Genomic DNA, 24,944 nt, shown 5'->3' on the forward strand with positions numbered 1-24,944 from the left:
GTGGTTTCAGAATGAAAAAAAGGTACATCGCGCGCACAATTGACTGTGTTACGATTTCGCAGTTACTACGATGAAACCTAACATAACACCAAATTTTGTGATTTCCAATGCCTATATAAAAGCGTTTTTGATCTGACGTGAGACTGCTGAAATGAAATTTATAGTGTGATCTTTCATTTTAAGTTTTATTATTTCAGAATATCGTTTTTCAATCAAGAAATTTGAGTTTCGAATTTACCTCTTTATTAAATTATTTTTAGCGTTTTGTCGCCGATGACTATAATATCATCACGCTAATAACCGAATTGCGTAAGTCATTTTTAGCAGTTTTGATAAAAACGTAAAAAACCTCCTAATGATATTGTTATGCCATTGAGAGTCAATAATTTGCCATGGTTCAATTTTTTGATCGTAGCCGGATTTAAGTTAATTTGTATGACGCAGTTAAGTGACGCCATAAAGGCGCACTGTGACTTAAGCAGAAATGTGTTTATGACTTGGGCACATACGCAATTTTGCAACTTTACTATATGCACCAGTCCTGAAAACTAAACATTCCAAAAACGAATGTAATTCTCAGTATCTACAATGTCTAATCCCCAAAATAGCTAATCAGTTTTAATTTCAATATTTTTTATGTTTAAAAATATATATTTCATCAATATAAAACGTTCCGCACATCCACCGAAAAAAGACTAAGATTAAATATAAAGAATAAAACAGCAATGCACCCAATATATAAGCCAACCAAGGTGAATTGGACTCGGACAGTGAATATCACAAGTGCACGCCTTCCTATACTGTAGTATAAATTCAAATTAATACGCGCTAAGCTAGAATCCGAGATGCAAAAACTCGTAAATACTTCGCCGAGGTTATTTTGCCTTCGTGACGTCAAAATAGTCCTGCGGTAACAATGATAATTCATTATGAGGAAACAATTGCACAAATGTGCATGTCATACTAAATCTTCATTTTTATGGGTTTCGGAATTCTTAATAAAAAATCTGAGTTAACAGACAGGTGCGCAGCATCACATAAATACCTATTTTATAAAAAAAAACTCAAAATCGCCAAAAATGACTTACGCAATTCGGTTATTAGCGTGACGATATGGTAACATGTTTTTCACATTGAACTCATAATTCCCCACGAGAACAAAAAAGCAATTATCGTCGTCATTGTGAAACAATACATGTACGTGCCGACGGAAATTTTTGATTTAGGGAGAATAAACACCGACGTAAAGATGTTAAAAACATGCCATGCTGAGGAGAACCATCGGCGAATGTAACAAAATACATTAGCGCACGTTATCAGCGGCTTTGTAAGTCTTCTGAAAATGTCGAAAGGGTAAAGATTCGGTCCATAATTTATTAATATGTTTATCAAGTGTCAAATTTACAGTTTTAGTATACATAATTTATCTTTGAAATTTAGATTTATTTATGACTTGTATTAACCCTATTAAAAAAGGTTTAGCATTCAAATTAAGTAAAGTACTTTTAATTTTACTCAGGAATATTAATAGAAAAGTAACAATTTTAACATTTCATTTGGGGCTCCGTGAATAATAGTTAATCTTTTCAAGGGCTCCGCAACACCAAAAGTTTGAGAACCCCTGTTCTAGGTAGATAATTAGGAATTGGTTAATTGATGATATATTTTAAATGAAACTAATTAGAAATATTAGTGTGCAAAGATGTTTCAGTATAAAAAGTGAAACAAATTAACCATGCAATGAATATAACAGTGAATATTCGATGAAAAATACACCAGACAAAAAGAAAGCATAAAGAACAAATCCTAATGATTTAGTGAACGTAGATTTAAATTTAAAAAATATATATTTTGGGAATCTGAAAATGTTATGAAGACAAAATTCTTCAACAGTGTTAAATGATTCTTACATATGTTGAAATTAGCTATGTTTATAAATTTGTAAAAATTTACTACTGGAGCACTTACACACTGGATGCACGTTCATTACGGTTCTTATTATTTTATATAAAGCTTATAAAGAAATGTATTAATTTAAATAAACCCCATACTTCCCCTAACCCAAAATGAATAAACACAAAAATGTAAATAAGATTAAAATTTTAGCTAGCTCTTTCTCATAAGCATTATCTTGGAAAAATAATTCATATATTAGTTTATTATTAGTTTTCAAAAAGGCTTTTGGTACTTAAGAAAATACCAAAAAAGGGAGAGCCTGAATGAAATGAGGTAGTTGGAGATGAGAAATTGCAGCTTTGATTTCTGAGGCAGAAAAAAACTTAATTAGACCCTAACACAAATCTTATTGATATAGCAGATAGTAGATAGTGAAATAAACCAAATGAGCAAAATTGGCAAATCAAAGAGATAGTGCGAAAAATAGATAGGTACAGGAAACATGATGAACACATCAAAAATGACAAAACAGGCATTGATTAAAAGTGACAAAACAAAACAGCAAACACCAACTGGAATTTGAATTACCATATTCTGCACCTGGATTAAAATGAGCAATCATGATTTGGATTGGTAAGTAGCTTTAATATTTGAAAAAGCGTGAATTAATATGTTAAATATTTTAAAGCATTTGATGCACAATTAGTAACACCCCATTGCAGTTTTATTACTTTATTACATGAAATTACCTCGATATTCCGAAAAGTAACAAAACAATGATGAGAAAATAAAAGTAATTTTGATTTATTCACCTTGTTTCAGTTTAATTAGAAAATATTTATCATTACAAAAATAACAGTGATGTATGACAGGTATATTAATTTTAAAATTTCATTTGAAATTCATTTGTAATTATTCAATAAGCTTAACTATTCACCACAATTCCTAAATGGGAGTGAGATATATTCCAGAGTGGAATAAAGGCCTAAATATCAGATAAATATGATATATAAAGGGTAACCCAATAAAAAACCCATAAACTTCATAATTATTCCTAAGAAAAAAAAAACATTATTCAACACTTGTACTTCTGTTCTCTTGAGAATATTATTCAAAATTTTTGTTTGTTGAATATGACCCAGTATAGAAAATAATCGATATTTCATATTTAAAAATATTATTTTGCAATGTATTCGAATCAACATATTATTCAGTTATGGCAATCCCAAGCCTCGACCATTCAAAAATCTAATACTATTCAATAATTTCAGAATAATTATTTGTTCTAGGCTTTACTATTCAAATGTAGCCTATTTCTCAAACACCTGTACTGTTCAAAATATTAAAGATCTCACGTGTTGTTATCTCTTGTGAATAATTCAAAGCAATCATAATTTTATTGGAAGACACAGCACCGAAAGAAATCTTATATGTAGTGGAAGGACTTAGTTTTCCATTGTAGAATGTTTGGTTCCATGGTGAAATAGTACGATTACCGTCACCGATTACAAACTAAAACACATTTTGAAAGTATAAAATTGGTTTAGACCTGGAATGTACAAGCTGGATTAAATATATTCAAAAATCCTGATTTCAGAAATACAGGGTAATACAAAAAACAGAATCTATTAATAACTTGGAAAACAGAGAAAATATATTCAACACTTGAACTTGAACTATTGTGTATGATTGTGCCCACAAGTTTCAGTTATTTAAGGTGTATTGCACAAACGTTATGATATATCTAGAATATGTTCCAAATGACTTGGGTTCTGTTTTTGGAGAGAGACCAGCACTCCATATTTTAGAAAAATTTGAAAAACTTGAAAAATGTCTGCTTTCAGTCGAAAATTAATGTACTATAATAAGTCTAGTTAGCTATCCCCGCAACTTTCTCTATGATGCTTTTAAAACTAATTTTTAGTGAAATTATATCTTTTCACAACAAGAGATCAAATCTTTTGATTAGTGAAAAATCTCTGTCATATTTTTGGCCAGAATAATAGTCTATCAGAAACAAAAGAAACTCATGTCAGAGCAGCGTAACAAGTGACCAATGAATTCTAGGTGGTCAGCAATTAAAGTATCAAACTTGAATGTGTTGTCATCACAGAAAACACCTATAGAATTCAAATCAGCTCCCACCACTTCCAAAGTGCAATAAATAAGATAGGCAATGCCGAACAAAATTTGACCTAAAACTCAAAAGAATTTTAAGCTCGTAGACCTATGAAAACAGACAGGGAACAAATGCTAATTAACTGTTGGTAATCATAATTATACTTACAACTTCTTTTTTATTTCCAACCGGGTTTTCCAAACTTCTTTTACGTCTGTTTGACTTAGGAGCAGGAGTGAATTTCCTCCATTCAGCAATCCATTCAAAAGTGCCACCACCATCGAATTTATCCCAAGTTTCATTCTTCGAAGTGTCTGGGTAGGGATTTTCTGATAAAGTAAAGATCATTTCGCACAAATCATTATTTATTCATCGAAATAAGTGCTGCAGAATGGCTGAAACGAACATTATTAAAAAAAATATTCCATATTAATTACAGCGTTGGAGTTAAATTAATTAAATTAAATTTATAATATTGTCTGACCATCAGCTCTCAAATACTCAGGATTACAATGTTCAAATCAAAATACTTTCAAATTGAATGTGTTAATGGTGGCCAATATTGATGCCTTATCAACTAGCAACCCTCGTAATTGATTTTACTAATCTGTCTAGTTTTCATGTGTTGCGATTGCAACACTCGCCAGTTTGTTCTGCTAATATAAGCATCTATAGTATGTGTTAAACACTCATTCTAATAGCTTGGGAGAGAACGGAAAATATTGAAAAATATCATGGACTGCACAATTTTTCACAAATTCATGAAATCAAATTTTCTGGCATATTATAAACTACTTATACAAATTTATTATCAATTTTGACAAGATCAAATTTGTTTACTGGTATGTGCGATTTGACTTTGTGTAGGAATGAATATATCATGCCAAACCAGACATCAGAACCATTTAGATTCATTAACATTAAATTTAAATAAATAAGTCATTCTGCGGGCATATTCCTCTTATAATATGTAACCTTCGCCTTAGTGAAAATAAGTTTAAACTTGATTATTATTAAACATAGCACTTCAAAGTGCTACTTTGTTTACAAATATGCAAAGCTGTTACACAGAAATCTTTTCCATCAGTTTTCAAGAGTTAGTTGAGTGAGTTGTAATGATACTTAAATAAGATTGAATGATTTCACAGAAATTATTGACAAAAACTACATATGACTATTTTTGAAAGTCTAAAAGTCTGTCAAGTTCTTAATTGCCTACCATCAAAATTATACTTTAAAAGAAATCTGATTCTAATATTCAATATTCCATTTTGAAACATGTTTTTGTAAAAATGTTTGGAATAGTAAATGATTCGATTCTACCATTCTTGAAAAATCTTACGCAACTTACTATTTTTGTTAGTAGTAACAATCACACAAACATAATCAATTGGTCCATTCCTATCATCAAATCTATTGGCATCCAAGATCACTTGTGCTGTATCCATGGTAACCTCATATTGCATATTTACGTCTTGAGGTGAATTGATAAATGGAGCTACAGAATGCAAAAATATTTGATAAAATGAGAGTTATATCTAAAAACAAGACATAAAATTGTAATTTTACCAAAACTGATTTTATTTACGCCAGCGGTTCCCAAAGTGGGCAAAAACGCCCTCTTGTGGGCGTTTGCCATAACTTGGGGGCGCTGATGGCGATTTGGGAAACTGGGGGGCGTTGGATATCAAACTGGGCGATTGGGGGGCGCTGTTATTAATATGGGAACACACAAGAAGTATGATATTTTATGCCATCTACTCCTATGTTTTGGTTCAAACTAGTTTGCTTGTGATTTCGGTGTTGATAATTTCTCGCTCAACGTTGAATATGTATTATGACTTTTTTAAATCCATATTGTTTCACAATAATACATAGCGCTTTAGGCATACGCTTCCTTCACCATGTACTGCACGTTTGGTTGTACTGTTTTGAATAACAGCTTCATTTTACTATCGGGTTCTATGGTGCTTTGAAGCGGTAGTGCAAGTACAACACCCTTTTGTTATAATTTTGGTTTTGTTAAGAGCAACATGTGAAAGCTGGGCATCTGATTGAACTGACGTAGTTCAGATAGGACCATCTCCATGTTGCAACTTAACTGTTTCATTTTTATTTCTTGGGTCATTGAATAATAAGGCTACATAGTATGTCCTCAAGTCATGTCCAGATATTTCTCGGCACAAACACACATCAAATTGAAATATCCTCACAAGTTATATCAGGTTAAAAAATTTTTTATTGCTCTTGCCAGCTCATCCTTGGTAGAGCGATTAGTGCAGCGACCACACTTTTACATACCAAGAGAGATTCCCTTGAAAGTGTAAGACGAGGAGACTCAAGACTGTTTTTGCCTGAAATGAAGCTAGATATTATCAAGCTGGTGGCATTTCACTAGGCTCAACCTTCACATTATACTAATGATAAATGAAGAATAAAGTTGCTTTGACTTTTTTGTTAAAAGGGGCGTTTGCTAGTTAAAAAGTCATCCAGGGAGCGCTGGCAGAAAAAAGTTTGGGAAACACTGATTTAGACCAACAGTTTCCAAAAGAGGAGGGGGCCCCATCCCCAGGAATGAGTTTTGTTGCTTTTGGGTAAGAACATACTACTTAGTAACAATACACATAGAGTAAACTATTCAAACCGTGCAAAAATGAAAAAAAAATGAACTGCGCATGACGCTAGATCCATTGAACTTCAAAAAATAAACGGAAACTGATTTTTCGTCTATGGTGAAGAAGTAATTGAGAGATCTGAAACAGGCAGAGGTGAGAATGTAATGAAAAAGATGAGTAAAAATAAATTTGACAAAGCTAAGCATCTCATTAAATGTTGGACGTGTCAAGGAAGTTTTAAACCTAAATCACAGAAACAACATCTTAAAAAATATTTTATTAGGTAGACAAGAATTGTACCAATAAAGTATTTTTGCTAAATTGTTGCTCTGGTTGAAGATGTTTTTGATGTTATGAAAAATCAATCGATTACAATTTTCAGTAATTAATGGTGCAAGAAAGAATATAACTACTATTTTTTCACATTTTCCCCTCTGTTTTCTGGGGCTCTGGGGCTATATTATACTATAAATTTCACTATTCATAAGTATGTTGTGCAACCACATAGCTAGTCTGCTATCTTTTCAGCAAACCTTGGGCTCAACGGGACCTTATCCAAACCGATGCGACTTGCTATAAAATTATGTGTACTCCACATAGAGTACAGTTGTTCCATGGTTATGCATTACAATTTTGTGGCCATATATTTAGCCATTATTCTTTTGTATTTGGTATATGCTTACAGAGCAAAAGACTAAGAAGATATTCAGAAATAAAAATGTGTTCAATCCCAAATAAGCTAATAGTTAATCAACTTAGCATTTGAAATCACTATCATGCAGTTGAAGAATCTCAAGAAATATAATTTGTTGTTAGTTAAAATCAAGTACAAACCAGCAGCAAGTGTCTTTGCAGTGATATTAATTTTTTCACTCATATCATCATTCCCAAGATAATTAGTGATGACTGTTTGTATTGCAACATCATATTGATAATGTGGATACAGAAACAGTATGTGATGAGAAGTTTCTTGAGTAAATATTGAGTTCTAGAAATGATATATTACTTAGTGATAAGTGGAAACAGCAAAAACATATTTATCAGCTGATAAGCCAAATTTTCGATATTTTGAACTAATTTTCTGAGGTTGGCTTATTGGGCAGCTCAGCTTAGTTTCTTCTTTTGTGGTTGGCTTATTGTTAGCTTCCTAACACAAAATAACGGGAGAGAAGAACAATAATGGGCTCTTTTCTTCAGTTTTCATGAATCTTCGAACAGAGAAAAAATAAATGCTATCACACTTCAACATAAAACTTTTTTTCTTTCCAATTTTTAAAGGTTAAATTCAATATACCAATAAACGAAATCCAATATTTTATATTCGAATAAAATGTGACAGAATTGATTATTTAAAAATCCTAAAAAATTGTCAGTTTCACAAAAAATAGTGATCCTTATTTACAAATTTTTAATTTCCAAGTCAAAAATTTCCTACTAAAAAAAAAAATTGTTTAAACTTAATTCTGTGAGCATCACCAACAACCCTGTTACTTGCTATAAAAATGGTGTAAAACTATTGTTTAAACTTAATTCTGTGAGCATCACCAACAACCCTGTTACTTGCTATAAAAATGGTGTAAAACTATAAAAATTCGACCACATTAGAAGATTATTATAATTAGCAAATTGCAGTATTCACCGAGTATTCAGCAGCTGTATAATTTTTCCAATAAACTTGATATCCTCTGGCCCCACCATTGGGTTTATTCCATGCAACATGTAGACCTGTCTGCTTAATATCTGTGAAGCTAAAATTTGTTGGAATAGCAGGCTCTAAAATAAAAAATATGTGTAAAAAACAAATGTGAAAAAGAGAGCATGGACAATTTGGTCAGGAATTAGGAAATTTTCTGATCTAAAATAGACTCACAATTGATTTTCAGTTTGATATTTCATGCCAAAGGTGGCTGATTTTCTGCAAGAATAACAGTATTTCTAATATCTGAATCGGGGATATTCAAATATAGGATCGAGGCAAGAGTCCGATAAAATTTATCATCAACGGATGCAAATAAAGACAAATTTTGACTCGGTCCGTGGGTTATAAAAATTTCAGAAACTGCAATGGGTTGTCGACAAAAAGGGTGCTTTATAAAAAAATAATACCAAATTTGGTTAAGTCCTGGATTTAACGTAGCAAAACAAGTTATATGAAAAAAACAAATACTTATTTTACATCTAAAGCAGTAAAAATCAGCTATCTTGAATATTCATCATTAAACTATTAGCAAAATATTCCAGAAAATATTAAACTAACTTGTATTTATAGCTTTCTTTACTTTGACCCTGAAACTACCACTGATCGTGATGACTGTTACATTGTAAATTGTTCCAGGCTCAATATATTCAGTAATTGTTTGAGAATTAACCCCTTGACTCACATGCCTTGTATAATTATTTTCAGCACTGTTCACATGATATATTATCTAAATAAACAATTACAGAGTGTTAAATTCATGAATAGTTTTACATCTACCGATATAAAAATGAATATGAAATTTCACTGGAAAATATATTTTCTTTTTCGTTAGAAATATGTCAAATTTCTTACGAACCAAACTTCCAGGACAACTTTGACTCCTCAATCAAATTTTTCAATGAAAAGGATAAATTCATCAACTGAATTCAATTTTACAATGATAACTACTACTGTTTTCAGTTAATAAAACAAACCTCGAATCTTTCTTTATTACCGTTTGGATCTTCCCAAAAAACCTGTATTCCTTTGGTTGGATCTTCAGCAAGTTGTCGAAGTGTCAAATTTTTGACAGGATTTGGGTCTATCGGATAGAATGAAAGAAATTGAAATTTTGTGAATTTTTAATTATAAGTCAAGAGTGGAATGCCTATGTCTGTATAACTATGGTTTTCAATATTTCCATTGGTCTCTTATTCAATTTTTGAAAGCTGTGTAGTGTGTACTGACTCTTAAACGTACGTATAAGGCATCAAATTCATGGATACAAAATTATACGAAGCAATATTTGACATGATGGTATTATTTCTTTGCAATGCAAATAAATTCTATTTTCGGTATTCTCAAAGTTTGCTTCTTGAACATTAAGTAGACTTATCTTCTTGCTAAATTGTCGCAGTCGAGTAAAAATTTGCTTTTCATCCAACTAATAGACCGACTAACTTCTAATGGAAGAAGACAAATAAATCTTTTGAAAGCTTTTCAATGGCAAAAGTATCGGAAAACTTCATTCTTTCCAAATAACTCAATGCTCAGCTAAGATTTCACTAATGCCGAAGACCATATCCATATATTTTAGAATTGCTCCATTGTTTGAATAGCATTTTAAATTTTGTGTATTCAAAATATTCATTGTGGAAATCATGGTATAAAAAGGAAATTCAAAAATACTATATTTATCAATTGTGGAATGTATTCCTGTTAGTACAGTACATCAGTTAGCACCAGATTTCAAGGCAAGGATAATTTTGATTTGCAACAGTACAATTCTGCACCTAACATCAGTGCATGAAAAGTTCTATTCGACACAGTAACTTACGAGTTGTTGGAGATATTGATACTTCTTCACTGTAAGTTGCAGGCACAATCTGACTTCCTACAGTTGAATTTGATTCAACAGCTACATTGATTTGATAAAATGTTCCAGCTTTCAGTGAATTTATCATAGTATTCTTTGATGATTTGTCCACATACCTGCCATAGAAACCATCAAGTTTTTATAATATTGAAAATTACTTTGAATACTGAGTCATTGTCTTTATTTTTTATAGAGATTAGAGATGCAATCGATACTTTTTACATTCAAATTAATTATATTTGATTATTAATGCCTTTCTCTCTGAACAGAGCCCGTACAAGTGGTCACTGATTTAACATACATAAGAAGTTACTAATTATTTGGAAGGAGTGGAATCTTGCGCACAAAAACTATGTGAGGTCGGGGGTCATAGGATTCGAATCAGAGATCTTTAATCTGCAATGCAAACACAGAATAGTCTAACACTTTACCTGCTAGGCCATTAATTCAATGTTCCTTTCATGACTGAATTTGCATGTAAACAAAGTGTCATGGTGTCATGTTGGAGGAAGACAAAGTTTCAGGCAAAAATGTTTGAATCATAAGTATCATACACTCAGAACACAAGCTAGGCTATATATTTGAGATAATATCCCAGAGACTAGGTCAGTGGAAAATTATCCTACACAATTTTAGTATGGCCAAATCAATAAAGTCAAATACTATGACTGCTTTTTATTAAAACTTGCTCTGTTGTTAGCCATAATGTTCGAGAGGTACGAACCAATGAGATTTTTAAGGACTAAGAATTCGAAGAAAATTTACAATCTCCTCCGACTCAAGAGTTGAAAAAAAGTGACTTCAACTCCGATTCGTAAAAAATTTTTACTCTGTCTATACCTATAACTCAAAAGCAGAAATTCTTAAATTTTGCGAGCCTGCCAACCCCCTACGTTACTCTGGAAGCTTTCGTGGGACCCCAAACCGCCTTCAATAGACATATCACTAATTCGTTGAATATTCGGCATCATAAATTGCAACACAAGAGTAAACATAGTTATCCCAACAGGTCTCTTTCATTTTTGACATATTTCACAAAAAAATCCTCGGAATTGTGTTGACAATCTTACAACCATCTCGATCATTGTGGTGTAACCTCAGGTTTTGATACACAGTGTCGAAATAGCCTTTGTTGTGACACAATAGCGTCTGAGGCAGGTGACTTCATGACAGAAAAAACTTGTGCGGATGGTAAGGGGAAACGCTGCCAAGGCAAAAATTGCAACTTTGGAAATCAATAGGCTGAAATTATTTTAGAGGACTTTCGTTGAACTCCTGGAACAGCACCACCGAACCCCAAGTGTTTGATTGAACCCAGATTAGGAAACACTACTATCGAGCAGTTGTTACCAACCTTTCTTTCAAGCAACCAAAATATAAAAAAGCTTTTGCCTTATTTGGTCACAAAACTAACTGACTATATGAAAAAAATATTTTTACAAAAAATTTATTTTACCAAAAATTACCTCAAATTGAAAAATCTGCACTCATTTGCCATAGTTTTTGATATCGTGGCGTAGGTTAACTCAAGCAAACAGCAGCTGCCAAGTTTTTACAGTGTGATACTTCCCACTTATAAAATACTCTCGAGCGACACTGCCAACCCCCAAGAAAATGTTCAGACGACCCATAATTGGGTCGCGACTAGGGTTGGGAAATTCAGAGAAAACACTTTAACTGTTAACCGGGTAAAATTACCTGGTCAACCAATTAACCACGGCGTGATGTTTGGCATAATAATTTAAAATTTCAGCTTGTTACGCCACAATCATTACAAAGCAATTTGTGTGATCTTATCCTGATGTCGCTCTATATTATTCACGAATTAAGATAGTTTCATGATCTCTCTGCTGCAAGAGACATGCGGCGTACTTTGGACCCGATTCGCTTATTAAATGTGATTTATGTGACAAATTTGTGTTGCGTGCAAATTCTACGTTAAGATATCATAAAAAAAAACAGCCTCAACTGCGCACTTGTTTGATGACATTGAATGAACGATTTTGAAATAAAATCGTGAACAATATATTTTGATCGAAAACTGATTCTGAATTTATCATTGTCAGATTGCATAATCTGCAATCTTGGTACTTAAATTATTTTTCAAGGACCCTTATCGGGTCCTTAGCGATACAGTTAGTGATATTCTTTTCAAACGCCACAGGAGATAAATTTGCGATGACGTTATCATTTTTGAAAGAAATTGTACATTAACGGTCAAACAGTTAACGGTTAAAATAAATCGTAACCGTTAACCATCTAAAATCGGTTAAACGTTTAACCATTCCCAGCCATAGTCGCGACCCATAGGATGGGAAACACTGCTTTAGAGCAGTGGTTCTCAACCGCCGGTCCGCGGCAACCTTGCTGCCGGTCCGCCAAATATATTTCAATATTAAAATATTATAAGCAAATTGCAAAATACAAAGTATTGACGGCATGTCCATTAATTTTGTGCTTTTCAACTTTTATTGATTTGTAGTACCAGTATTCGTCTAACAACCAAACTTGGTGAGAGGAACTCTGTCCATTTAAAGCCCTGAACGGCTGGATGTTCATTAATTCTACGACCTCATAACGGAGGCCAACGTCATAACGGAGGAATTTGATATCACATAGTACGGTACCTGATTGAAAAGTTTGCACATTTCGTACTTTGACAGTAGGCTTATAATTTAGCGAGGTTTCATAGTAAAATGGCGGCAAACAAATAGAATTTAATTATTCAGTTCTTTCAAAAAAAAAACAGCGGGGAAAACCAAGTTAGTCGTGAGGACAGAGGAAGAGAACCGCGTTTAACATGTATAATATCAAAAAGACAGCAGCAATTGGACATTAAATTAGATTGTCTTCTTTTGCTCGTAATTGCATTCTTTTGATTATGTTTTGTGTTCATTACACTTTTGGTTAATTTTGAAGGTCCGTCGGTCCGCAAAATTTGTTTTGAAATTTTGCCGGTCGGCGAACTGAAAAAGGTTGAGAACCACTGCTCTAAATTGAATCAAATTTTTATACCAAAAACATTGGAATGTGCACGACTGTTAAGGATCGCTTGATAAAACTTCAACCTTTAACAGCTCCCATTCATCACCAGATAATTTCTGAAGTTTTTATTTTTTACTGAGTGTGAATAAGAGTTCTGGTAAACTTACATTGCATTGTACACCATTTTGGAGCTCAATTTAGTAACTTCTGCATATCGTATTTTATATCCTTCATAGACGACACTTCCCTCTGGTTCGTCCCATTTGATTTCAATCGATTCGTTAGTTGTTTTGCCGAATACAAGGTTTCTTGGAGGCGTCGGAACTGATCAAATGAAATTATGAAAATTGTTGTTAACTTGTTGACTAATCAAATCAGATATCCCGAAGATTTTCACAATACTGTCAGGAAGTTTTGATTGGAATTAGGTGGGTGAGTGCGAAGCGAAGCAAAATCTCTCTTTGGGAAACATGAATATTCTTCACGGATCAGCTAGACACCATATTTCCTGATGTCGTACTACTTGTTCATCAAGAAACAATTAAAGGCAATATGCATCAACCATTTGGCTCACGTCTTGATTTCCCAATTTGTGTTTTCCAAATAAATGACCCTCTAGAAAGCCCTGGTAACGTTATTAAAAATGGAGCGATTTGTGAGATACAAATGGGAAGAGCATTTCAGGGTTCAGTGAGAAATTCATTGCTAAATGGTTTGAAGTGTCATAAGCAGCACTTGGGAATCTGAGGAAGGTACATCCTTCTTTCATTGTCTGTTAAAAATGCTACATCAACCTGTTAGTCAACCTATTGCCTAATTAGTTTCTGTCAAAAATTGTGACTTTAATTACCACCATTAAAAGTATGAAAATCTATCTCTTATTCCAAATTATTGATTCTGACTCGCATATAAAGAAAAAAATAGTGAAAATCATGTCACAGAGCCTTGGTCACAGGCAAGAAGCCATGATTCAAAATGGAAATATTAGATTTTCATTAAGAAAAAAAAATGTCTTGTATTTGGGTGCTTGCAGCATTTTTGCACAAAAGAACATGCAGGATAAGGTATTAACAGGTTTTTTAATTTTAAAATTGCAAAGGGAACTCATTAATATTGCCATATATAGTTTGTTGGCTCTTACAGGTGTAACAAATGAAGTAAAACCCTACATAAGCACTGATTAAAATAAAACAAACCTGGTTAAGAAAAATTCAGAACACAAAACAAAACTGAAATTTTTCTGATTTAATATAAATACATACTCGTTCGAGAAACGACGCTTGCAGGCTTGCTATTGGTGTTATTGCTAACAGCAATAATGATAGCAGTATAAACTTGTCCCGGAGTTAAATTAGTCAAATTGTATGAATTGGAGTGAATGTTTAGATCCAAATTTGTTGCAGTAGCTTCTGCACCAAATACAGAGTGAGATATTTTCTAAAATAAATATAATCTGTTAAACAGTTTGTATTTCAAATATATTGTGGGGTAGAATGAATAAATGGAAAGAATATAGAAATTAAAATAACTTAGATGGAACGGAATATAAAAGTACTTACCGGTACTTTTAATTATTAAATAATAAATTTATGAATTCATTTAGATAATTGTATATTTGAATACTAAATATTTGAAAAAGAGCTGTATTGCACATTTTTCAAATATTAGTTATTCTTGTTATCTTATTTATCAAAAAGCAATTCTTTTTTAAATAGGCCAATGTAATAAATTTTATGTGATTTTAACAATACCTAATATAATGTCATTAAAATTAAAAATAATAAAAAATTGAAGATGAATAGTAATTCAATTGATAATATATTTAATTTAATTATTTTACAGTCAGATTTTAATACATTTTACTATGCCGCACTTTTAGAAAAACATATGCTAGAATTACCAAACATAACCAAAAAATAAATACCTAAACATTCCATGAACACAAAATTACTATCAAAATAAATATTTTCACAATTTACAAAATAATTTTGATTCAGGATCATGAATTCTTCAATTAAAAAAATAAAGAATCTTACTATTGTATCCCTCTTTGAATTAGGTGGAAGAGTCCAGGTTATATTCATTGTTGTTTGTGACCTATCTGAAACTCTGAAATTGTCCATTCCAAAGGGTGCTGAGAAAATTGAAAAAAGCATCTTCAGAGTAAGTAAAGTCTATAAATAACAATTATGGTAGTAATTCTAAGAATAGATAAATATAGAGATATATTTAAATGCCGTAATTTAGGCTGATAAATTGAGATGATGCCATGGTAGCTCTACCTAAATATTCTGGAATATTTCTTGTAATTTTAAGTTTTTAGCAGATATCAAGAAGGCTGTATACAAGCACTTACTGACATGATAAGCTCTACATTTAGAGATAAAATCAAATTTTCCAAATATGACAGAATTACGACCAAAATATAAAAAAGGGATCTAATTTTCCAGATTCATTTTCTTTCCGTCCGAATTCATTGAAAACTTTTAGAATATAATATGTTAATGTTCACTGTTTGTTTTGCTGTAGTAAAACCAAATTAGCCTATGTCAAATTTTTCACATCCTTTTTCACATCCCCCAATATCGGTCTGGATTTCAAACCTGCATCTGATTTAGTAAGTAATGCCTTAAATAATCACAAAAATGGCTATTTTTCTGAAACTTTAAATAGTTCTATAGCAGCGTTTTGTAAATACCACAAAGATAGCCTACCCATAGTTATATACTGCATATCTGCCGGAATACTGCTTCCCTTTCTGTTCTTTGAAATGACCGACACACTGTATGTTGCACCAGGAACTAGACCGTCCACACCTATCGTTGATGAAGTACTAACAGGACTTGTACCCCCTTCTGCTTGTAGTCCATTCACAGAAGCCAAATACGAGTCCGCACCATTTAAAGGTGTTGTAAAAGAGATGATAAGCTGGAACAAATAGATGAATTCATAAACGTAATTATACGTTTACAACAGTAATGTCTTATTGACATTTTTATATAACCTTGGAATAATACAATATGAAAATTTCAAAAATTCAAATTCAGATATTCCAAATGAATATATTTTCTAACTTCTAACAAACATGATTCCACAGGCAACAATGAATAAAAAAATATTGTAGATTTATTTTTATATTTTATAAAAAAATATTTTTTTAGTAGACATTTCTTTTTTCTTTTTTAATGTGCAAATCAAACTTCCTTTAAACAGAGTTCTACGGACAAATCTGCCCACACCCAATATTCAAATTTCAATGATTTAACATATTTTTCCTAAGCACCATTTTTTTAATTAAAAAAATGTACTATAGGTTTCCCCCATCCTTAATTTAGGGTGAAAACACTTGATTACTATTTTTACAACAACATATTAGAAAACAAAGTTTATGTAATTTCTTCAACAAAAAATTTGCTCTTTGTCTGAGTTTTTAGTCACACCTCCGACCCAAGTCTTAATTTTTTCAACTTAATTATAAATTATTTTCTAAACAAAAATCGCAAGCTTTCATTTAGAACTGAAATTTTAATATTAAGACTACAATATATATTTTAAACAGCCAACAGATGACAATACAAGAGAGCTTTCTCAAATATGTTGCTATTTTTTGCTATTTGTCGCTATTTTTTATTCTGACACATAAAACACAAATCTCTTGAAGTCCACATAAATTTTTGAAATAAGTGAAAGTAATAGCCGTCTGGCGAAAAAAACAATCTTTAACCACTGAAAATTTCAAAGCAGTTAGTCCAGTATTCGAAGAGAGAAGCGATTTTACAATGATAATGAACAAGAACAACAACATAATATTGGAAAGATTGTTATGTCCACTGACGTGTCCAATAATATATTTAATTCAATTTTGAAAGCACTGATGTCACACACCTCATCTACGCTCATAAAACGACAAAAGTGTTAAATCTATTTGTCGTTCTAGCAATTAAAATTACAGCAATGACGAAATTATAAAGATGTTTTTATCTTATCTACTACTATTGGCTTTTAAATCAAATCTTTTTATGGATAAAGAAAAATCAAATTGTTTAATCAGAATAAGATAATGTATGTTAAAACAAGGTCAGTATTTTCTCAAGGAAAATAAAAATGTATTTGAAAGTCAATAAAATCTGGAAAGATTGTAACTAGTAGGCATGTTCAAGAAACTTTTTTTGAATCTATTAAGGAAAGTATTGATATCACAAAAAATATTAAAAAAGGCGCTATTTTTCCGTGGAATATCCCAAAATTACATCTGAATTTCCATTTGTGTGAAATTGGAAATATGAGTATTCGGCATATTTCTGAATTTGTTGCACTGTAAACTAAAGTAGATTATTACTCAAAATTCGATTTTTTTGAACCGGGACCATCTTTTGGTCTAGTTGTATTCGTTTTAGTTCTGATTTTCAGTAGTGCAATTTTTAGATTTGGCTGTTACATTTGTTGCGAGTAAAGATGCCCATATCATAATAGTTGAAGTGTTCCAGAACAATAAATTGCAAATAATTGTGATTTTAAATATTCTAAAAAGATACAAATTTGCAGCAAAATTATGATATATATTGAATATTTATTACATTATATTGAATACACTAGAAAAATTTTGAATCAAAAAAAAATAGGAAATGAGACTATCGTGATTATTCAAAAAGCCTATTTTTCAATTAGCTATAGTTTCGAATTTCGTTTTGTTAAAATTAAACTATTTGGACACCCCTCGTGTTATTACACATGCAAAGACTTGAAACTTGAAATTCTGGAGTCGTCCCGACTTGAATTGCATGCTCCGTGTTATGAGAGTACATGCAATATTATGTTCATAATTATTGATCAAGTTTTATCTCAATGCTACTCAACTATTTTTACCAAAGTTCAGTATACAAAATTTTAAAAAAATTGCCTTTCCAAAAAATAGTGCCTCTAAATATATTTCAGTGCTTCTAACTCTGTGGTGAGGAAGTTAACTGAAAAATGATTTGTGGAAAGCTGAGCAACACAAAAAATGAGCATTGTATTTGAAGCTATCGCCTAGTGATTATTCGCTAATCAGGATAGTGCTATCCACATTGTTCAAAATGTCCGCACAGTACCCCGTGTATTTAGTTAAGAGCAAAAAAACTCCTCTAAAACTATGGATAAAGAGTTACTTGGTCGAAAAATTTAGAGGCAATATTCATTGCATATGAAACAAAGGTAATTATTGACACTTTAATGACATGATACATCAATGGTCCATAATTGGCCATATTTCGTGTTTTAAATCACGGAAATGTAATCTGATATCATGTTGTAAAATGTTTTATATAGGAAACACTATCAGACTACAATTTCCTGAAATAGGATATAAAAATACATTTATTCGTGTATCGTTATCTAGCAAGAATACAAATATGAAGTTTAATGATAGAAATGTAATAATTTTAAAATAAAAAATGAGTGTCCTGAAGATTTGGTTTAAACAAAATATATACTGTAGTTAAAAATTTGGATTTTCCAAAATACCGATTCTATTATACAGTTTGTCATTTCCACATGAATATACCAATTTGTAATATTTTACAAAATAAAAAGCTGAAAAATAGAATCAGAACTATATAACACAAATCTAAATAGATATAGAAATCCCTTCCACATAATTGTTATGAATATCAAAGCGTCAGTTTATGGCTACTGTTATTTAATAGCGAAAGGCTTATACTGTTGCAGTTTTGATAGTAAATTTGCTGTTCATGTTTATAGTTTAGGATCAGTAACATTCTGAAACCAAGGCTGGAAATGAAATTACATTAATATTGTGACTGTACTCCCTTCATGATGTCACAAATAGCATCACCCACTCACAATCACTAATGCAGCAAAACACATATTTCAGTGAATAATTGGTCTTGTGATATTTGGTATAAAGCCAACAGTTTTAAAAGTCGAATATATAATTATTTAGCTGTGTAATTCTTTGTCCAAAATCTGATTTTAATCCAATTAAGAACATATTCAAAAATATATTTTCCGAATGTATTCGGAATAGTAGATTAATTAGTTTTAGCCAATCCTAGTTAACATAAATTTTTAAAAAATTAAAGCAATTTAACAGAAAAAAGAGGTAAATTTGAGAGTTAAAAATAGCTAGATATTCCTATATACAAAATCAAAATTCATAAAACACTATTTATAATCAATATTCAAGTATTAGTAATGTCTCACTCTGGTAGTGTTGTCTGTAGAATTTCTCTCGACTTGTATATTGGTGGGCGGATCAGGAACTAAAAATATATTGAGATATTAATGAAGCAAGACCAGGATTCTTGAATATACAGCCTATTTGAATATTAATCACTCAAAATTTTCAAAGAAATCAGTGATAACTAGAACCCACATTAAAAATAATGCATTTTAGAAATCAATAGATCTATATTATTACTGTTTCGAAGGGAAAAAAATCCCGGGTCAAAATAATATAAACAGCCAACAATAATAGTCAATATAAATTTAGTTTGAATTCAAAAAATTTGAATTTGTGAATTTGGGAAGTCAAGATGAAACAAAGATTTCCTTAAACCTCTCGTTTTCAGAAATTGGATGAAAGTCATTGTGTCCTACTTTGAGATTGCTCAAAAAATCATTTTAATTTTAAATTGAATAAATTTGACTTGTTTTGGAGGCATTGTGACCTTGAATAGTATTTAAAAAATAGCTTACGTGTAATGGATGTTGCATGTGCTGGGTGTGATTTTGCGACAAAGCTTGGTCCAGATATTGCAACAAGCGTAAAGTCATATTCATTATTTGATCTCAAGTCATCTATGACTACATTTGTGCCCGTGTACGTTGCTAAGGTCGGTGTCGTATTAGAATAAAGTTTTCCATTGACCATCAACTCATATCCCGTTTGCACATATGTTTTCTTATTGGAGTTATAAGACCATGAAAGGGAAACCGTATTCGCCGTTGCCCCAATGCTGCTATTAAGTATTGGCATCAAAGGTTCTGAACACAAAAAAGGGTGGATTCGTGAAATAGTTGCAAATGGCATATGATCAAATAGAGTTATTTTCAATTGAATATATCTCAAACCATTCAAAAATTTTAAATCAAGTTCCGGCCATAGGAAATTCATTCCTATGACAGAGAGTTACAAAGTTTTGGCTGGAAAAACTTTAGCATTAGAATGTTGTATTTTATCCTAATTAAATTAAATATACATACTGAGAAGTCTATCCATATTAGTGAAAAAGGCCATACATTGGAAACAAATAACCAGTTGCCTATTACCATATGGACAGGTAACATAATGACATACCATGGTTTGTAATATGACTATTCCCACTTATAGGCTTTTTGTGCAGCATATCAAAGTTTTCAGGATTTAGACCCATATTATACGATAGCATATATACAGGATACGTTTCATATTTTTATTTATTCCAAGGTAGCCAAACGTGGCATTTAATCTTATAATCTTATCTTGATCTCGTTTTTTAAATTTCATTATTTTTCAATAATCAAACAATAATTTTTGACAAACTAGACTAAGAACAAATTTCAAACGTTTCAAAATCTCTAATTTGAGTCTAATTACACAAAACAAACAAGTATCCAATTACCAGTTCTGCGTGGAGTTTCAACATAAGCTGTTTCTCCTTTCCCCCTTGCATTAACATGATTAACACTCGCATTGTATAATTCTCCAGGTACAAGATCACTAAATATTTTGCTACTTTCAGAGTTAGGCAATGTTGATCGAGTAAAAACTGAATCTTTATCAGCTTCTGACCAAAGTTCAACATCTTGATGCAAACCAACACCCCCATGAAACCAGCTGACAATCAGAGAATTTGATGCATTTGTAGTCGGAGTGTCCAGTGTAGTGTTTTGTGGACGATCAGGCACTAAACGAAAGACGGCAAAGTAAAGCAACATGATATAAATAAGGCAGCCAACCAAGCATGGATAACTCGAAAAAAATAAATACCGGCGTGTGAAAAACGATATTTGCAGTTTTAAAATAAAAAAAATGTGGGCAAAACACCAGCAAAGTGGATAAAATAAAATTGAGAGCTTTTAAGGAAACTTTTTGTTCAGCAGTATAAGAAAAACGATTTGTAGCAAAAAACAACAATTCAACAAAACGATCGGTATGTCATCCTCATCATATTATACAGTTATGTATCATATTTAAAGAGTCATCCCCACTTTGTTTAAATAAATCCACAATTGGATGAATTGAAAAAATATTTCGAGAATACCAATTAGCAATTTTGACAATAAAAACAAATACTGGAAAACTTTAAATGGGAAGATGAAACTGCTTTGAGAACCTTGTTTATAAGGAATTTGCTCAAAACAAGAACAAACGTACCCTCTCTAAAACAAAATTGATCTGTGAGCAAAGGCAACCACCAAAAACGTGAAGAGCTACTGACACTATTGAGACAAAAGAATTGTGGTGTAGAATTGCGCAATGGTAAATAACGATGGATGTAAGACATAAAACACTTTATGTTATTACAATCAGGAAAACAGATAGGTATGATAGTAAATTCCACATAAATAAAGTCATTTAAAAAATACTTTGGGCCTAAGGTACAGAGACTAGATAAAGAGAGTTCATAGCCATCTGAGTTTGACTTGAAAATGAAAATGAAACTTTTTGTGAAAGTTTTGATATTTCATAAGAACACAGGCTAAAAAATAACCAGAAATTAAATATTTAAAGCAACTCACAGGTTAATACTCTAGAAGAGATAGATTCAGACAATAATCCGAAGTCAGAAACAGTTCTCAGTCGAAAAGTATAGTTTGTGTTCCCATCGAGAGTTGTGACTTGAGTTTCTGTTATATCTGCTCTATCAAGCACAGGAGACATAGTAAATATTGCCATGTCTGATGTGAGACTAAGATTGTGATAATTCCCGTATGTTGGGTTCACCCATTTCAAGATAACAGAAGAATTGGTCACGGAATGTGCCATAATATTTGCAGGAGGAAGAGGTGCTGAAAACAAAACACTTATTGTTAAGAGACAAAATTAGCTATAATATTTATTTAGGTTTGAATTTTTCCTTCATAATCAGATTAAGTCTTGAATAGAGTATAAATAAAAAAAACATGGGTGAATTTTTTACCTTCTATATATGGGATGGTCGAGGTTATATTGTAATGGGCCGCATTCAGAAAAGGGTGCTCCAGAAGTGTGTGTACAAATATGGAGGAAACTAATTTTGTTCGACTTCTTTACATCAAGTTGTGTAAAGGATTTGAAACCTATGGGTAGGGGGTATATTCACTTGGCTAACACAAAAGTCCCCGAACTCGTAATTGAACTCAAATAGGGAAAATTGGAATAAAATAAATTATGGCCTAACCCTAACCTGGTAACCCTAATACACACTACAGGAGTACCAAGAAAGTACTTATTTTTTATAATACCTAAAAATTCAACCAAGAATATATACTAACCTGTCCCATAAAGAGAGTCTGAATAAACAACAGTATCCCCAACCAAGTTATCCTTGTTTAATCCCACAACAGACACATTGAAGGTTGTTCCAGGTAGTAGGTTATTGAAAATAGCATTGGTAAGATTTGTATTCTGGGATTGCTCCAGTGTATTATTCAAATAAAGTAGTGAAACAAAATAAGAGTGGGAACCGGTAGATGAAGCTATCCATGTGACATTGAGAGAATGTACACGATCACTCATGTTTTCGAGAATGGTGACATTTGACACAGCATCTGGTTCTAAAGATGGAAATGATAAACAGTATAAATTGCTGAATAAGAGAAAAGTTATTTTACAGGGTAACCAAAAAACAGAATCCAGGAATTTCTTGATTACTAATACGAAAAAGAAGGAAATTTATTTAACACTTGAACTTCTGTTTGTGTATGAGTGTACCCAAAAGTTTTAGTAATCTGGTGGGACAATTTGCACGAAAGTTATGTTTTCTCCAGAATATACGACCTGGGCTATGTTTTTGCACCTGTGATATTGAATACTTTGGAATAAAAAGAACTTTTAAATATTGAAAAACTAAAAACAAACTCCTAGGAAAACACAAATCCAGAAATAAAAAAAATTGGGATTTGATTCTATTTATCATAAAAATCCACATCTAAAATGAATGATTCAGACATCTATGGTGATTTGAGCAAGGATAAGATAAAATTAATATATAAATAAAAGTTAAGTCAGAGCAACACAGTGTTGCAATTTTATGATATAATTATTATATAAACATTCCTATTACATTGAAACTTTTATATATTCAATTCCATGAACAAAACAGAAAAATTTAAAATATAATAAGATAACCATACTTGTTATGTTACGTTCAGGTTCCGATTTGACAGACTCATATCCCAATTTTGATATGGTTGTTATCTGAAATTTATGCAGCGTATTTGGGATTAATCCACCCACGATAGCCTCAGTAACAGCATTTGTGTTATTTAGTGATGGATCGGTATTATACCACACAGAATCATCAACAAATAGCTTGTAACTTATAAAGTTTCCTTCAGGAATCGTCCACATCAAAGGCACAGTTGTAGTGCTTATGCTGGTAAAACTCTTGACTCTCAAGTTGGTTGGAGGCACAGGATCTGTAAAAGGAAAAATGGATTTTGATGTCACACAAACAAAATGAGTTAGTAAATTGCAGTAGGATATGAAATATTTAATTCAGTTTGTTAAATCTGATACAATTCCGTAGTTGCACAGTGTAGCCTTTAAAACTGGAATCACCATTTTTTTTTGGTAAGGGCCGTATGACTACATGAATTCACAATCATGGAATAGGTCAATTAATTACATAGGTCAATCATTAACATAAACGTCATCCCTGATATCATTGTCTTTGTTCAATTCAGAAATATGCAGCAGCAGGTGGCAGCAAAGAAACAATACTGCCAAAGATTTTTGCATCATAAATGCAACTAAAATAGAAATGAATATATGATAAAAAAAAAAGTAGACAAATCAATGAGCGGTGACACCTGCCTTATGCAAATAACGTTTTATACTTGAATTTACCCCCAATTTCACTTCTTTGACACCTAGCCATTTCAATTATTTCATTAGACAGTCATAAGCTTGCTTGGAATTTACTTCTGAGTGCAAGTGGTCTAGATTTGAACCAATTCTCATGAATAATACTATAGAATCTTAATTGGTCATTCCCTGCACATAATTGAAAGAAATAATCCCTCCAAAAGGATTTAATGCGAGAAATTTTACTTTACTGCATTTATCTGTGAAACAACATTGCTAACTGCTATCATTGATTGAAAATGTCTAAAATAATAGATTATTGTTAAAATATCAAAATATGATATATAAAAGATGATATACCTGTTCCGTTTCCATCAGTAGAATTAACCATTTCACTCCGCAGGTCATTTTTATTGTTTGCATACACAGAGGCGAGATAACTTTCCCCAGGAGTTAAACCAGTAACAGTAGCATGGGTGGTTGACACGGTTGCGTGATTCTCTGACACTGTGCTAGAACTATTGAATAATAAAACTAGATATGATGCAGCACTGTTGTTTGGAGCGGTCCAAGTCACATCCAATGAATTCGTAGGATTAGCAGAATTTTGTTCAATCTTTACACTGCTGACCGGCATAGGAACTGAAATAATTTATAAAAAAAAGTCTTGAAATTTATTTTGAATTGATGTTAGGAGTTGAAGTTTGGCAAATTTTCATTGGAATGGGAGTCAATGTGACCCAATGAGTCAAAGTCTGGAATCAAAGTATATTGTAAATTTCCCA

The 24,944-nt window shown here is 31.8% G+C and overlaps 2 protein-coding genes across 2 annotated transcripts in view; both read right to left on the bottom strand.

Annotated features, from left to right (window-relative positions):
- Window positions 1–24,944, bottom strand: part of LOC120339668 (ras-related protein Rap-1b-like) — a 352,566-nt gene that overhangs the window by 22,212 nt on the left and 305,410 nt on the right. The gene's annotated exons all lie outside the window — the stretch shown is intronic.
- The window catches only part of LOC120339189 (receptor-type tyrosine-protein phosphatase beta-like), a 54,374-nt gene that overhangs the window by 20,782 nt on the left and 8,648 nt on the right, over window positions 1–24,944 (bottom strand). The window contains exons 12-30 of the mRNA XM_078115788.1: window positions 24,520–24,801; window positions 23,487–23,771; window positions 22,626–22,907; window positions 21,891–22,160; window positions 20,771–21,055; window positions 19,866–20,153; window positions 19,371–19,429; window positions 15,884–16,097; window positions 15,206–15,303; window positions 14,432–14,606; window positions 13,337–13,493; window positions 10,146–10,300; window positions 9,304–9,410; window positions 8,888–9,056; window positions 8,270–8,403; window positions 7,465–7,618; window positions 5,367–5,513; window positions 4,184–4,344; window positions 3,252–3,408 (exon numbers count right to left, since the gene is read on the bottom strand). Of these exons, the coding sequence (XP_077971914.1) occupies window positions 3,252–3,408; window positions 4,184–4,344; window positions 5,367–5,513; window positions 7,465–7,618; window positions 8,270–8,403; window positions 8,888–9,056; window positions 9,304–9,410; window positions 10,146–10,300; window positions 13,337–13,493; window positions 14,432–14,606; window positions 15,206–15,303; window positions 15,884–16,097; window positions 19,371–19,429; window positions 19,866–20,153; window positions 20,771–21,055; window positions 21,891–22,160; window positions 22,626–22,907; window positions 23,487–23,771; window positions 24,520–24,801 (3,579 nt within the window). The remainder of the gene's footprint in view (window positions 1–3,251; window positions 3,409–4,183; window positions 4,345–5,366; window positions 5,514–7,464; window positions 7,619–8,269; window positions 8,404–8,887; window positions 9,057–9,303; window positions 9,411–10,145; window positions 10,301–13,336; window positions 13,494–14,431; window positions 14,607–15,205; window positions 15,304–15,883; window positions 16,098–19,370; window positions 19,430–19,865; window positions 20,154–20,770; window positions 21,056–21,890; window positions 22,161–22,625; window positions 22,908–23,486; window positions 23,772–24,519; window positions 24,802–24,944) is intronic.

The sequence above is a fragment of the Styela clava genome, chromosome 9 (assembly GCF_964204865.1).
Source record: "Styela clava chromosome 9, kaStyClav1.hap1.2, whole genome shotgun sequence".
NCBI lineage: Eukaryota > Metazoa > Chordata > Ascidiacea > Stolidobranchia > Styelidae > Styela > Styela clava.